Source organism: Cynocephalus volans, chromosome 11 (genome assembly GCF_027409185.1).
Source record: "Cynocephalus volans isolate mCynVol1 chromosome 11, mCynVol1.pri, whole genome shotgun sequence".
NCBI lineage: Eukaryota > Metazoa > Chordata > Mammalia > Dermoptera > Cynocephalidae > Cynocephalus > Cynocephalus volans.
In genome coordinates, this window is record NC_084470.1 from 4,008,503 (window position 1) to 4,022,706 (window position 14,204).

The 14,204-nt window shown below is 40.1% G+C and overlaps 1 protein-coding gene across 2 annotated transcripts in view; it reads right to left on the reverse strand.

Moving 5' to 3' along the window:
• The window catches only part of ELMO1 (engulfment and cell motility 1), a 549,163-nt gene that overhangs the window by 423,351 nt on the left and 111,608 nt on the right, over positions 1–14,204 (reverse strand). For both annotated transcript variants that reach the window (XM_063113910.1, XM_063113909.1), the window contains exons 3-4: positions 12,226–12,266; positions 11,246–11,318 (exon numbers count right to left, since the gene is read on the reverse strand). In XM_063113910.1, coding sequence (XP_062969980.1) covers positions 11,246–11,318; positions 12,226–12,266 — 114 coding nt within the window. The remainder of the gene's footprint in view (positions 1–11,245; positions 11,319–12,225; positions 12,267–14,204) is intronic.

Here is a 14,204-nt window from a genome sequence, read left to right on the forward strand (position 1 = left end):
AGAGTAACGAAAGAAGCAACTGTTCTATCACATGACCAAAAATCAATGTAGAGATACTGGAAATAAGAGAAAATCAGAAAATATGACACCACCAAAGGAATTCAGTAACTCTCAAGTACCAGACCCTATAGAACAGAAAACCATTAAAGTGACTGAAAAGGAATTCTGAGTAACTACCTTAAGGAAACTCAATGAGAATAAAAGACGACTCTGTAAGACAACACAGTGAAATGAGAAAAAATATCCAGGACATGAACGATGAAATTTACAAAGAGATTGTTACCTTCAAAAAGAATGTAGCTGGACTCCTGGAACTGAAAGATGCATTCAATGAAATAAAAAACACAACTAAGAGCTTAAGTGGAAGATTAAAACAAGCTGAAAAAAGAATATCTGAACTCAAATATGGTCTTTATGAAATAACTCAGGTAGACAAAAAAATGAAAAAGTATTTTAAAAAATGAAACATCTCTAACAGAGCTAGCAGCCAACCTTAAGCACAAACATCTGAATCATGGGAGTTCCTGAAGGAGAGGAGAAAAGTAAAAGCAATGAAAATCTATCCAATGAGATAATAATGGAAAACTTCCCATGTATAGGGAGAGACACAGACCTTCAGATCCAGAAGCTCAAAGATCCCCAAACAGCTTTGATCCAAAAAGATCCTCTCTGAGACACATTATAGTCAAACTGGCAAAGCTCAAAGACAAAGAGTGAATCCTAAAAGCAGCAAGAGAAAAGCAGCAAGTCACTTATATGGGAGCCATCAACAGACTAACACCATGCTTCTCAACTGAGACTCTAAAGGCAAGAAGAAAATAGGATGACATATTCAAAATACTGGAAGGAACAAACTGTCAGCAAGGAATACTATACCCAGAAAGGCTATCCTTCAGAAATAAGGGAGAAATAGTGCATTTCCCAGACAAACAAAAACTGCAGGAGTTCACCACAACACAACCAGTCCTACAAGAAATTCTCAAGGGAGTCCTGCATCTGGAATCTCAAAAACAATAATCACTACCACAAATACACAAGTAAGAACAAAACCCACCAATAAAACAAAAATGCAAATGAGAAAGACAAAAGAAACTGAATCTTACCACCTCAAAAAAACCGCCACAAACATGCAAGAACAATAACCAAGGAACAAGAAAGAAACAAATGATACTCAAAACATCTAAACAAAAAGCCATAAAATGCCAGGAATAAGACAGTAACTCTCAATAAAAACCCTAAATGTGAATGGATTAAACACTCCATTCAAAAGACACAGACTGATGGACTGGATCAAAAAGCAAGACCCAACTATATCCTGTTTTCAAGAGACTCATTTCACCAGTAAACATGCACACAGACTAATAGTGAAGGGATGGAAAAAGATATACCACACAAATGGAAACCAAAAATGAGCCAGAGTAGCTATTCTTATATCAGATAAAATAGACTTTAAATCAAAAACCATAAGAAGAGACAAAGAAGGCCATTATATAATGATAAAGGGATCAATCAAGCAAGAAGACATAATAATCATAAATATATATGCACCCAACACTGAAGCACCCAGATATATAAAGCAAACACTTTTAACCTAAAGAAAGAGATAGACTACAATATGATAATAGTAGGGGACCTGAACACCACCCCCATCATTGGACAGATCATCCAAGCAACAAATCAACAGAGAAACACAGGATTTAAACTACACTTTAGACCAATTGGAACTGGCAGATATCTACAGAACATTTCATCCGACGACTACAGAATATACACTCTTCTTATCAGCACATGAAACTTTCTCTAAGATAGAACACATATTAGGTCACAAATCAAGTCTCAATAACTTTAAAAAAATCAAAATCATCTCAACCATCTTTCCAGACCATAGTGGATTAAAACTAGAAATTAGTAACAAGCAAAACTCAAGACTGTATACACATCATGGAAATTAAACAACAGGCTCCTGAATGGCATATGGGTACAAGAAGAAATTAAACAGGAAATCAAAAAATTTCTAGAGAACAATGAAAATAAAGACATATCATACCAAAACCTGTGGGATACTGCAAGAGCAGTACTAAGAGGGACGTTTATAGCAATAAATATTATATTTAAAACTTACAAAGATTTCAAGTAAACAAACTAACTACACCTAAAGAAACTAGAAAAACAAGAACAATCCAATCCTAAAGTTAGTAAATAGGAAGAAATAATTGAGTAGAACAGAGCTATATAATATAGAGACCCTCAAAACAATACAAAAAATCAATGAAGCAAAAAGTTGTTTTTTTGAGAAGATAAACAAAATAGACAAACCATTAGCTAGGTTAACAAAAAAAAAAAGAGAAGACCCAAATAACAAAAATCATAAAGGAAAAAGGAGATATTACAACTGATTCTACAGAAATACAAAAAATCACTAGAGACTATTAGAAACAACTATATACCAACAAATTTGAAAACCTGGAGGAAATAGATAAATTTCCGGACACAGGAATTAATAACAATTCTCTTTAAACTGTTCTAAAAAATTGAAACAGAGGCCATTCTCACAAACTCATTCTATGAGGCCAGCATCACCCTGATACCAAAACCAGACAACAATACAACAACAAAAAAAGAAAACTACAGACCAATATCTCTGATGAACATAAACTCAGAAATCCTCAATAAAATACTAGCAATTGGAATACAGCAACACATCAAAAAAATTACGTACCATGTTCAAGTAAGATTCCTCCCAGAAATGCAAGGATGGTTCAACATACACAAGCCAATAAATGTGATACATCACATCAACAAAATCAAGGACAAAAACAGTATGATTATCTCAATAGATGCAGAAAAAGCATTTGACAAAATTCAACATCTCTGTGATAAAGACTCTCAGAAAATTAGGTATAGAAGGAAAGTATTTCAACACAATAAAACCATCTATGACAACTCCACCACCAATATCATCCTGAATGGGGAAAACTGAAAGCTTTTCCCTTAAGACCAGGAACAAGACAAAGATGCCCACTCTCACTACTCCTATTTAACATAGTACTGGAAGTTCTAGTCAGAGCAATCTGGCAAGAGAAGGAAATAAAGGACATCCAGATTGGAAAAGTCAAAGTCGAACTGTCCCTGTTTGCAGATGACATGATCCTATATATAGAAAAAAATAGAATCTATCAAAAAACTCTTAGAGCTGGTTCATAATTTCAATAATATTGCAGGATACAAAATCAATGTCCAAAATCAGTTGCATTTATATTCTCCAATAATGAGCTAACAGAAAGAGCAATCAAGAAAGTAAGCCCATTTACAATAGTCACCAAAAAAATAAAAAACCTAGGAATCAATTTAACTGAGGAGGTGAAGGATCTCTACAATGAGAACTACAAAGCACTACTGAAAGAAATTAAAGAAGACACAAAAAGATGAAAAGACATTCCACGCTCTTGGATTGGAAGAATTAACATTGTGAAAATGTCCATACTACACAAAGCGATCTATAGAATCAATGCAATCTCCATCAAAATACCAATGACATTCTTCACAGAAATAGAAAAAACAATCCTGACATTCATATGGAAAAACAAAAGACCACAAACAGCCAAAGTAATCCTGAGGGGGAAAAAAAAAAAACAAAGTCAGAGGCATAACACAACCTGACTTCAAATTATATTACAAAGTTATAGTAACCAAAACAATATGGTACAGGCATAAAAATAGACATTCAGACCAATGGAACAGTAGAGAGAACCCAGAAATCAACACACAGACTTATAGCCAATTAATCTTTGACAAAGGCAACAAAAACACACATTGGGGAAAGGACTGCCTCTTCAATAAGTGGTGCTGGGAAAATTGGATATTCATATGCAGAAGAATGAAATTGGACCTGCACCTCTGACCATATACCAAAATCAACTCAAAATGGATTAAGGACTTAAGTATAAGACCTGAAACTGTGAAACTACTAAGGGAAAATATGGGGGAAACATTTCAGGAACTAAGACTGGACACAGACTTTATGAACAAGAGCACAAAGCACAAGCAACAAAAGAAAAAATAAACAAATGGCACTATTTCAAACTAAAAAGCTTCTGCACAGCAAAGGAAAGAACCAACAGAATGAAACAACCTACAAAGTGGGAGAAAATATTAGCAAACTATTTATCCAAGAAGGGATTAATATCCTATCCAGAATATGCAAGGAACTCAAGCAATTAGACAGTAACAAAACAAATAACCCAATTAAAAAATGGGCAAAGAAGCTGAATAGACATTTTTCTAAGAAAGACATACAAATGGCCAATGGGCGCTTAAAAAAGTGCTCAACGTCACTAATCATCAGGGAAATGCAAATTAAAACCACATTGAGATATCACCTCATCCCAGTTAGACTGGCTATACTCAAAAAGACAGAGAATAACAAATACTGGCAAGGATGTGGAGAAAAGGGAACGCTCCTACACTGTTGGTGGGACTGTAAATTAGTTCAACCACTATGGAAAACATTATGGAGGTTTCTCAAACAACTACAGGTAGATCTACCATACAATCCAGCAATCCCACTTCTAGTTGAATACCCCAAAGGAATGGAAATCATCATGTCTAAAGGATACCTGCATTCCTATGTTCATCACAGCTCTATTTACAATAGCTGAGATAAAGAACCAACCTAAATATCCATTGATAGATGGCTGGATAAGGAAAATGTGGTATACATACACCATGGAATACTACTCTGCCATAAAAAAGAATGAAATTCTGCCATTCACAGCAACATGGATGAGCTTGGAAAAAATATGTTGAGTGAATAAGCCAGGCACAGAGGGAAAAATACCACATGACCTCACTCATTAGTGGGAGCTAAGAGAAAAAGAAGGAAGGAAATAGAGACCACAACGGTGTGTTGGACTTGCAGAGGAAATGAGAGGATTACAGAATTGGGTAGGGAGCCGGGGAGGAGGAAGGAGGTCAGGGATTAATTGAGTGGGGAACTTGGGGAATAATCGCAATTGGTGGTAATGGGCATGCGGATAGTATTGACCTGGCCATCACATTTTGGGCACAAATGGTGATGGTCAGCTTTGTACCCCACAAATATGCATAACCAAGAAAAAAATAAAAGTAGAAAAAAAAAGATATTAATATTTTAATACAGATTCATGTTGAAATTTACTATTTTTATATATCAGATTAGATAAAATATATTATTCAATTAATTTCACCTGAAAAAATAATTAGAAAAATTTAATATTCTAAATCAGGAGTATCTGTATCCTAAATTAGCTGTGTCCAGAGGGGAAATTAAAATTGGACATAAGTCAGGTAAACAATTATTAAAATTTTAGCAGGCTGTGTAAACGGACAAGTTTATCAAGAGGACATCACTTTGGAAAAAAGTAAAATGAGCAATTTTATTCAACTGCGATGTATCTTTATAACCCTTAGACAAACTGTCAAGGACATTAAGAGTGAGCTTGCTGAAGGCAGACATTTCAAGACTAATTTCTGGTCCCCTTTTCTCCTTAGAATCAAAAGTGCTACCCAGTATTTGTTGTCAATTTCAAAACATCCTTTGTATTGCATTCTTTTTCTCTCCACGGTGAACTGTTTTCTCATAATTTCTACCATGGATTGATTACTCTTCCAACATAGTACATTCAGAGTAATCGCAGGGGAGTCTGTAGTCCAACCACTGTGATCAGACCCAGCTAAAAATCATCTCAAGGCTTCCAATGCTCTTAGGATAAAGTTCAAAGTCTTTAATATGGCCTTAAAAGGCCTTGGAGAATCAAGGCTTATGTAAACCTCTGCAGCCATGTCTGGCCCATCTCGTCCCCTGTTCTTACCTCTAGCTCTCTGCACACCACTACTCTGGTCCATTTTAAGGACTTCCCATCTATCTTCCCTCCTTTCTTCTTAGATTTTTGCCTAAATGCCACTTTTTCCAGGCTTAATTAGGTCCAGACACTCACATTTGTCCTTTTCTAAATCTTTACTCCTTCTCTCTGCTGCTATAGAAATTACTCTTTTTAGTTCATTATTTCTTAGGTTCCTTTGTTAGCTAATCAGGACCTATATCTCTTTATTGGTGCCTTGAACTCCTGTTTAACTATTTCCTCTTACTTTAATTGTAATCGGTTAATTTAGGGTACACATTTATTTGTCTGGGAGAATCACGAAGGTTGGGACTATCCCCTGAGCTCAGGACAGTGCCTGGCACATTCGGAAGTCCGGTTTTCTTACAGAATGCATTCACGCATGGCTTGTTTCCTCCCAGCAGGGCCATCTCCTTCCGTCAGAGTCCAGACAAGCAGCCCATCTAGGAAAGGCCACTCAGGCATCCATAGAGCATCAATGACAGAGCCAGGTTTGGTCATGAGGCAACAGAAGCAAGAATTTGGCAGTGAGGCACACTTTAATAGAGAAGACGGCAGGCAGCAGAGCATCAGAAAAGGAAGGAAAGGGTAAAAAGGGCAGCACAGAAAAATGCATGGAGTCTGAAACCCCAGAAGAGCTGGCGGCACAGGGCACAGGGCAAACCAGGAGCTCTGCTATGCCTGTCCCCTGAGAGCTGGCCCAGCAGGAGCTGGCCCGGGCTGCCGGCAGGAGCATGCACTGGCCACACCTGGCTGGGGTGCAGCTGGCTGAGGCAGCAATAGGGACTTCTGTTGAACAAGTCCAGAATCTTTTACCACAGACAGCAGAAAAGGGAAGGTGGCATGGGGAACCTGGCTGCATTAGGAAATCTACAGCTTTCCTGGGCTTGGGTTAGCTCAAATTAAAATGCCTGTCCTAGAGAAAGTGCTTCAATTGAGAACAGCATAAAGCAGTTTAAGTAAAGGACCAGGGACTGAAAAGCCACAGAAGGTCCTCTCACAGAGACACAAGGACAGGGACCCTGGAAACCAGACATGGAAGTCAGGACCGCAAGCATCTCCATCTCCATCTCCATCTCCTCTGATTACCTCCTGGGCCTTCGTCCCTACTTATCTCTGAGTCGCAATCCTCCCTGGAGACTGGGTTTACTCTGCTTACTTATGGGTCTGTCTACAAAAGCATGACAGATCTCCTGATCAGGGTGGGGTGCACATGTCTCAGGGTCACGCAATCCTGTCTGCCCATTGATTATGGAAAACTCGCAGGCTGTCTGAGAACCCAGAGCACTTAGAAAGTGGGGATGACAAAAAAGGGTGCCCCACTCAAATGACATGTCTTCCTTCCCAAAGCTTCCTGGGGCCAGGTTTGCAGAAAGGGCCTGGATAAGGCTTAGCTTCTCTCTGTGATTACAAGATAAGGAATTCATGGAAATAAGACACTGTGGATATATCACTACACTTATACATTCTGGAGTAGGTCTTAGCAGGGAGGAACCAAGTGCGATTCTGCAATCATAATAAAACCCCAATTATCCCCAAGTAGACAACCTCATAACAGCTTCCTCCACCAGGCCCAGACTTTTGCTTTCTCGGGACCCACCGCTCTGCATGCTTAGGGTTAAGGATGAGAAGACAGTTTTTCTGTTTGCCCAAAAAGAATGTATTAGTGAGATCACGCTATCTTAGACTTCACACAGTCCATCCCAAAGGCAAGGAAAAATGCACTTTGTGAATCCCTAGTGAATGGAAGATTACCTGTTACAACTTCTTCCAAGTTCCCCTCATAAGGAATAAGGGAGCCAGAGGCTGAAGCTGGTAACCAGTGCTCACAGCCTCAAACTTCCTCTATTTATTTTCTTCAGGCAATTACCATGGGGACCACTGGCCTGATGTCAGCAAAGAAAGGGCATCGTAAACTCATTGGGGCTGAGTCAGCAGGTACGGAGCGTTTGTCAGATGGAGCACGAAGAGCTTTGGAGTCACACCCAGCTGGGTCCAAGCCTCGGCTTGGCCACTGCTGATCTGTATGACCTACACAAGCTGCTGGGTGACTTCTCTCAATTTCACCTTCCTCGTTATAAAATGAAGACAACAAGACCTGCATCATTAGACTGTGAGCAGGGTAATAAACTAAAATGCCCAGCATTCTTGCTAGAATTCCCATACAAAAGACAAATTCCACTTAAACACACAATTTAAACGACAAGTGAAAAATTTACTTGTTTTTTAGTCTCTGTCTCTCTCTTAGACATCACCCTGACATATGTAAGTTTCTGGGGCAGAATATGAACTTTTGAATAGCTGAATCTTAACTTTCTCTAAGGCATCTGCAATCTATGCTTTTGCTGAATGTTACTTAACATGACATTTTTCCCCACCGCACTGAAAAACCTAAGCTAATGACCCAATAAGCAAATGAAGACTATTTGAGAAAATGGATTTGGACAATATGAGAAAAGTAGGGGAGGTGCCTTCCTGAGGGTCTTAGAAGAGAATCACAGCATCCATCCAGTCATTACATTTGTTAGCTTGCTAGGACAGGACTGGAAAATTTTTTCTCTTTGAAATTACAGGTGATTTTCATCTTCAGCAGAGGGAAGAAGACCATCTCATACACAAGTGACAAGCAGTAACTAACAGCATACACAAGTTCCAAAAATTAGTCACTGGTTGCCATGGTGATGCAAATATTACCTAACTACTCACTGGGCTGTAAGTCAACAAGATGATGCTAGATACATTATTTTAAAAACAGAAAAAGGTCTCTATTTTTAGGAATACTTGCAAGGAACTAGATGGACTTAAGCAGCAGACTGAAGGCAGCCCCAGCTTGACCCCGCAGAGCCAGGCTCCACCACTGTCCCCCGCCCCTTGTGCGTCCAGTTCTGCGTCACACACACACACGCAGCTGTGCCCAGCAACAGCTGCACAAGGAAGGGTAATGATATTTTATTTATAAACAAAGGGCTATGATTGGGAAGATGAGTCTTCACACTCACTAAACTCTGAATAAAAGAACAAGCTCTGCTACTGCCCACTGGAGATGAAAGACCTGATGATAGACTTAGGTGCCCAGTCCATATTAAACTCAATATTAAGAATTTCCTTCCCAGAAAATGACTAACATGCCCCATAAGATAATAATTTTCCCTGGTTCTCAGCAGTTTGAGTTTTCTGAGTATATCTGAATTTTAATTAGCAAAAAAACATAGACATTATACGATGTTATTAATTTTTAAGTTATTCCAAGAAGCAGCAGTACATAAACACACTCCTGAGTCAAAGTTTGTACACAAGCTCTGGTCAGAGTCCACAGTGCCCCGTACACTTGGGTCCCAGCTCTCTTGAAAACAAGCCCTGGAGCAGAGTTTTGCAAGTGGTCCCTGGGTGTCCAGCATCAGAATTCCCCAGAGGGCTCTTTAAAACCAAAAATCCTAGGCCATTTCCAAAGCCCAGTCAGTCTCTAGGGTCGGAATGTAAAAATTTATATTTTTAAAAGGTTCTCCCAGTGATGCTGATGTTCTCTAAAGTCTGAGAAGCCTGTCCTTAGTAATCTCCAATAAACTGAGGTCTTCATACCATGAAGACAGAAGATAGGACAGCCACTAGGGGACACAAACCAGGACAGATTAACCAAAGGCAGGGTTACTCATGAATCAGTGGCTTTGTGACCGCAGCCCAGGGTAAAAAAACAGCACAACCTACCTGTATTACAAATGTGGGTGTGTGAAACTAATATTTCACAAACAACAAAAGTGATGTACTCTGACCTATTCCACTCTATTAAGTCCCAGTTTTTAATGCTCTTGCAACTAACTGAATTGATTTCACTACCCACTAACTGGTGATGAATGAAACCATGACGATATATTTAACTAACATTTAGCTTTTACTTATCTCCTTTTTATTTCACAAAGAACAGCATGCAAATTATATAGCTGTAGTATAAAATAAATGAACAATATTAAGAAAATGAAGCAAAGAGAAAGTGAAGACAGGAAACTACATGTTAATAGAATGAATCAAAGGAATCATATGTAAAGTTAACAAATACAGCACATGCCAGGAAATCTAGTCCTCTTGTTCACTTTCTAGCAATCAATGAGAAAAGGAAAACACGATCAGCCATAAAATTCATGGTGTTCATCTGGGAAGAACAAAACCATTTCTGAGAAGCATTTCCAGGCCTCTGTCCAGCCTCCCCTGCTGAGCTGAACGACCCCAGCACTCAGGGTGCAGTGCGTGATCACACGTGGGGTAGGACACTTGCTTCTGCCTCACCTTCTGCCACCACTTGATTCATGGATAAAGGTGCGGTCAACACTAGGCACTGCTGACTCGGACAAAGCCTGCAGGACACTGGAGCCTAGGGTGCTGGTTCTGTCTCCTGCAGTACCACTTCGTACTCACTTCAGCTCCAACGCTGGCCACCTTGTGGTCACAACAGCTGCTTACCAGGCTGTCCCTTCCCTGCACGCCAACCCCACAAGGCTATCAGTTCCATGAAGACAATACTTTCGTTTGCATTTCGGTGAGCTCTCCCTAAAATTGTGCTGACTGCTACACTATTCCAGAAATTTCCAAAAGACAAAATCACAGAAGCACAAAGATCTAAACTAGCTTCTTAATTGCAGAGTCAAGTATGAGATGTTAGTCTAACAGTTTGTCCTCTGTGATTTGGTTTCTCATCTGCTAATCAAAGCTAATATTTTTAAATTCCATGTTAGTACTGAGGAAGAAATTAACAAACAGAGGTAGCTACACACACTAGGTGCTCAATAAATGCTAGTGTCCCTTTCCCCTGTCAGGGGTCTCTTAGATGTTAATTCTCCTTGCTCCCAGGGCTACTGTAGACTTCACGGAGCCTTCCTTCTCCTCTATACTTTCTAAAGAGAGTTTAAATCACCCAAAAGAAAGCAGAGCTCCCAAGAGCCACAGAACACTTTCAGTGCCTACACGATGCCACATTTGTAAAGGTTCCTCACCATCGTCTCAAGTACTTTGAGCAGGATTAGAGGCTGCTTTGGGAAAAAAAATCTGAGACAGGAGAGCTAAACTAAGTCATTAAGTATCAAAAATTCCTTAAGCAAGCAATAAGGAGAGGTAATTAACATATTCACTTTAAGAAGGCAAATGCAGCTGCTAAACAGGGCTCAGAAACATATACGGTCTTCACTCTTGAATGGGCTAAATATCATCTTGTGGATACTCAAACAGCAGCCGTTTGCTTTACAGACCCTATGTTCATGGACGGTAGAGACATAAAATTAAGAACAGCATGTCTAGTCCTGAACAGCGGAAACATCAGTCATGTTTTACTTTGCTTAAATATAAGTGTCCCAGATTAAATATGGTGGTTGACCTACCTTTTCCGTGATGTAGAAGTTCGAACTATCGGCATGCTGCAGTGCAAAATACTCATGGTTGGCAAGAGACCACCTTAAAAATACAAGCATAAACTGATCAGGAGAACAAAAGTGGTCATTTTCTTTTTTTTAATTTTATGGTGTTTGATAAACTCTCTATGATTGGGATTGGGCTGGTCTCAATGTGCACCACAGTGCAGTTCCTGAGACAAAATGCCACGAGTTCACCTTTCACAACCTGTGGCCAGTCACTGCAGGTACGCACTGTCTAGGCCTTATCCCAAAACTATCACTCCGCTTTAGAGGAGAACGAAGGAGATGAATATAATTTAAATTTCTGATAACTGGCACTTTTCAGTTGTCTCTGTATTCTGCAATCCCCAATCAGTATATTCGGTGCAGATTACAATGGTCCAATTAAATATCCCACATTTTATATAAACTCTAGGTAACACTCTATTCACAGCTCCGCTTCAAAAATAAAAAATTGCATATGCATCTTCCACATATGCTTTTCCTTTGGATTGTTTAGAGCAGCCAAAGAAAAGCAGGAAAACACGTCAGCATGAAATTCCACACGACAGCACAACGACCCACTCACTGCTTGTTTCTTACAACCTTCTTCTTCCATGGGGACCTGAGCAGTCCTCTCAGTTTATACCAGATCAAGTGTGTATTTAACCTAAGGAACCTTTAGACTGCTCCCTGTTGGGCAGGACAAAAGAAACACAACTTTCCAAAATAAATAAAACCAACCCCAATGTGCACACACCAGCGACTTCACACTTTCTGCTCTTTGAGGAATAATGGTGAATTTTTGATAGAAAAGGGAGTGTAACTCTTACACAGTTATTCTTAGTGACTTTGGGCAAATCAAGTGGTGACTTATGCATAATATTTTACTATTCCACTGGAAATATTTTATTTGCCTGTAAATTTATAGTCTGGGGTGCCTCAGACGGATCCTGAGTAACACTTACCCATCACAGACTTCCTTTATTATTGCAGACAGTGGTTTTTTCTGCAAAATAACAAAAAAAGGAAATACTTTCTGTTAGTTTCATTTCATTATTTTAAATTAAGAAAAGCAGAAGCCACCTAATAAAAAGTTATCTAAGCAAGGAGAATTTACATTTGCTATTCTTAGTTGTTGTCAAAGAGCCTCTTACTCTTCTTGAGGTAACAACTTGCCAGCCGTCACCACCAAATCTATTAATGACTTATTGCCCTGTGGTCCTTTTTTCTCAGCATTATCAGTTGAACAAAATATGCAACACATTTCATTTAGCCACATTTAAATCAGTATGAAAATATGCTCAAAGACCTCACTCACAGGCAAGGTCATAACCAGAGTTCCTCAGGAGTGGTACTTGAATCAGGCAAGCAGCAGTTTGGTTTTATACGAACGAGCTTGGATTCATGACATTTTTATGAGAGCGTGTGGCAAACGAATATGAGGCATGTAAAATCGTTCCTCCAAAGCACATAAAATTCTTCCCCCAACCATGGCCCTGATAAATGCCAATCATGCAGCAGCTTGAGCTGGACACACTCGAGTAATGCAACCATGACACCATGTGCCCTGGTGTCAACTGGCGGGTGACTACAGCTGTGCTCTCATGCCGAGCAGCCACAGTTGTGCTCCAGCTTCTCCCCAGATAGAAGGAATGCAGCCGAAACACTTTCTGCTTCAGATGCAAATAGGCCCTGTCTGTCCTCTCGGGTGGGGAGCAGTATGTCCACCAGAAGAGCAAATCAGACAAGAAAGGAACGGGAAGAGAGGAAGAGAAATCAGACAATACATTGTCCCGGATGTTCAGGTAGAGCCATAGAAAAGCTGTCTACAAATTAACATAAGCATGTTCCACTCTTGCCCCTCTGAAGGGCAAGGTGGCATCCAGAAAGATGGTGAATCCAGCAACCGGTTCAATCCTAGCTCTGTCAACTTGTCTGCAGTATGACCTAGTTTCCTTCATTTGCTGAACCTCACCTAGTTTATCTGTAAAATGGGGATGAGACCGACCCACCCTCAGGAATGTTATGAAATTAAATTATATTAAATTAAATACAAATTAATACAAAGGCAAAAGACTCCAGAAAGGGTTAGAATGCCTACAGGAGCCCTGTTTCCTCCTGGCATCCTTGACCTTGGCCACGATGCTACTATGTCTGCCCTCGGTGAATTCTGAACACTGTTGGCACAGTCCTCTCTAAGGGTCTCTCGAGCCCTGGCTAAAAACTGCAGCTCGGTGTGCAGCGCCCCTTCAATGGCCTCCCTCCCACCAGAGCCCCAGCTGCTATGGCCACGTCCACCACCACGTGTTCAAAGGAATATCTGCCTCTGGTGACTACTATAAAATGCAGCTGGAGGGGAAAGCGGAGCCTAGAAAAACTGAGGAGTGGAAAGATGGTGGGGGTATTCCTGACATCCCCGGTCAGTTTCTCTGAGAAGAGGGTGAGAAATGGCAATTGGGTTTTACAGAGAGGTTACATGTTACACAAGTCCTGGGCCTTTGCGAGAACCTGTCCACTGTATGGTTCTAGCTGTGAGCTAAGAGGCAGATATGTTCTCCCAACCAAATGACAAAGGAACTTTAGGAACAAAACTTCTCCCATAAGACAAGGATTTTGCTCGTCCAGCTGCCAGAGACGCCTTCCGGCTACTGCTATGTGTTTAGGTCCCATCAGACAGACAGTCTCCTAGCCCCAAACCTTACTTCTTACACCCCCAAAAGGAAAACACACGTAGTGGGGCTAGGTTTCAGTCTCAGATTACATTGAAACAGCAGATCGGGCCAAGAAGGTCTTATTGTTGAGGTAGGAGAAGGCATCTAAAGCAGCTGTTCCACAATTAGACTCCTCAGCTGAGGTCTCTTAGAGGAATGACTTGGCTTTTTATTCAGTCCTGATTCACTGATTCAGAATGAAATTTAAAAAGACAGAAGTCTCTGAGGTATTA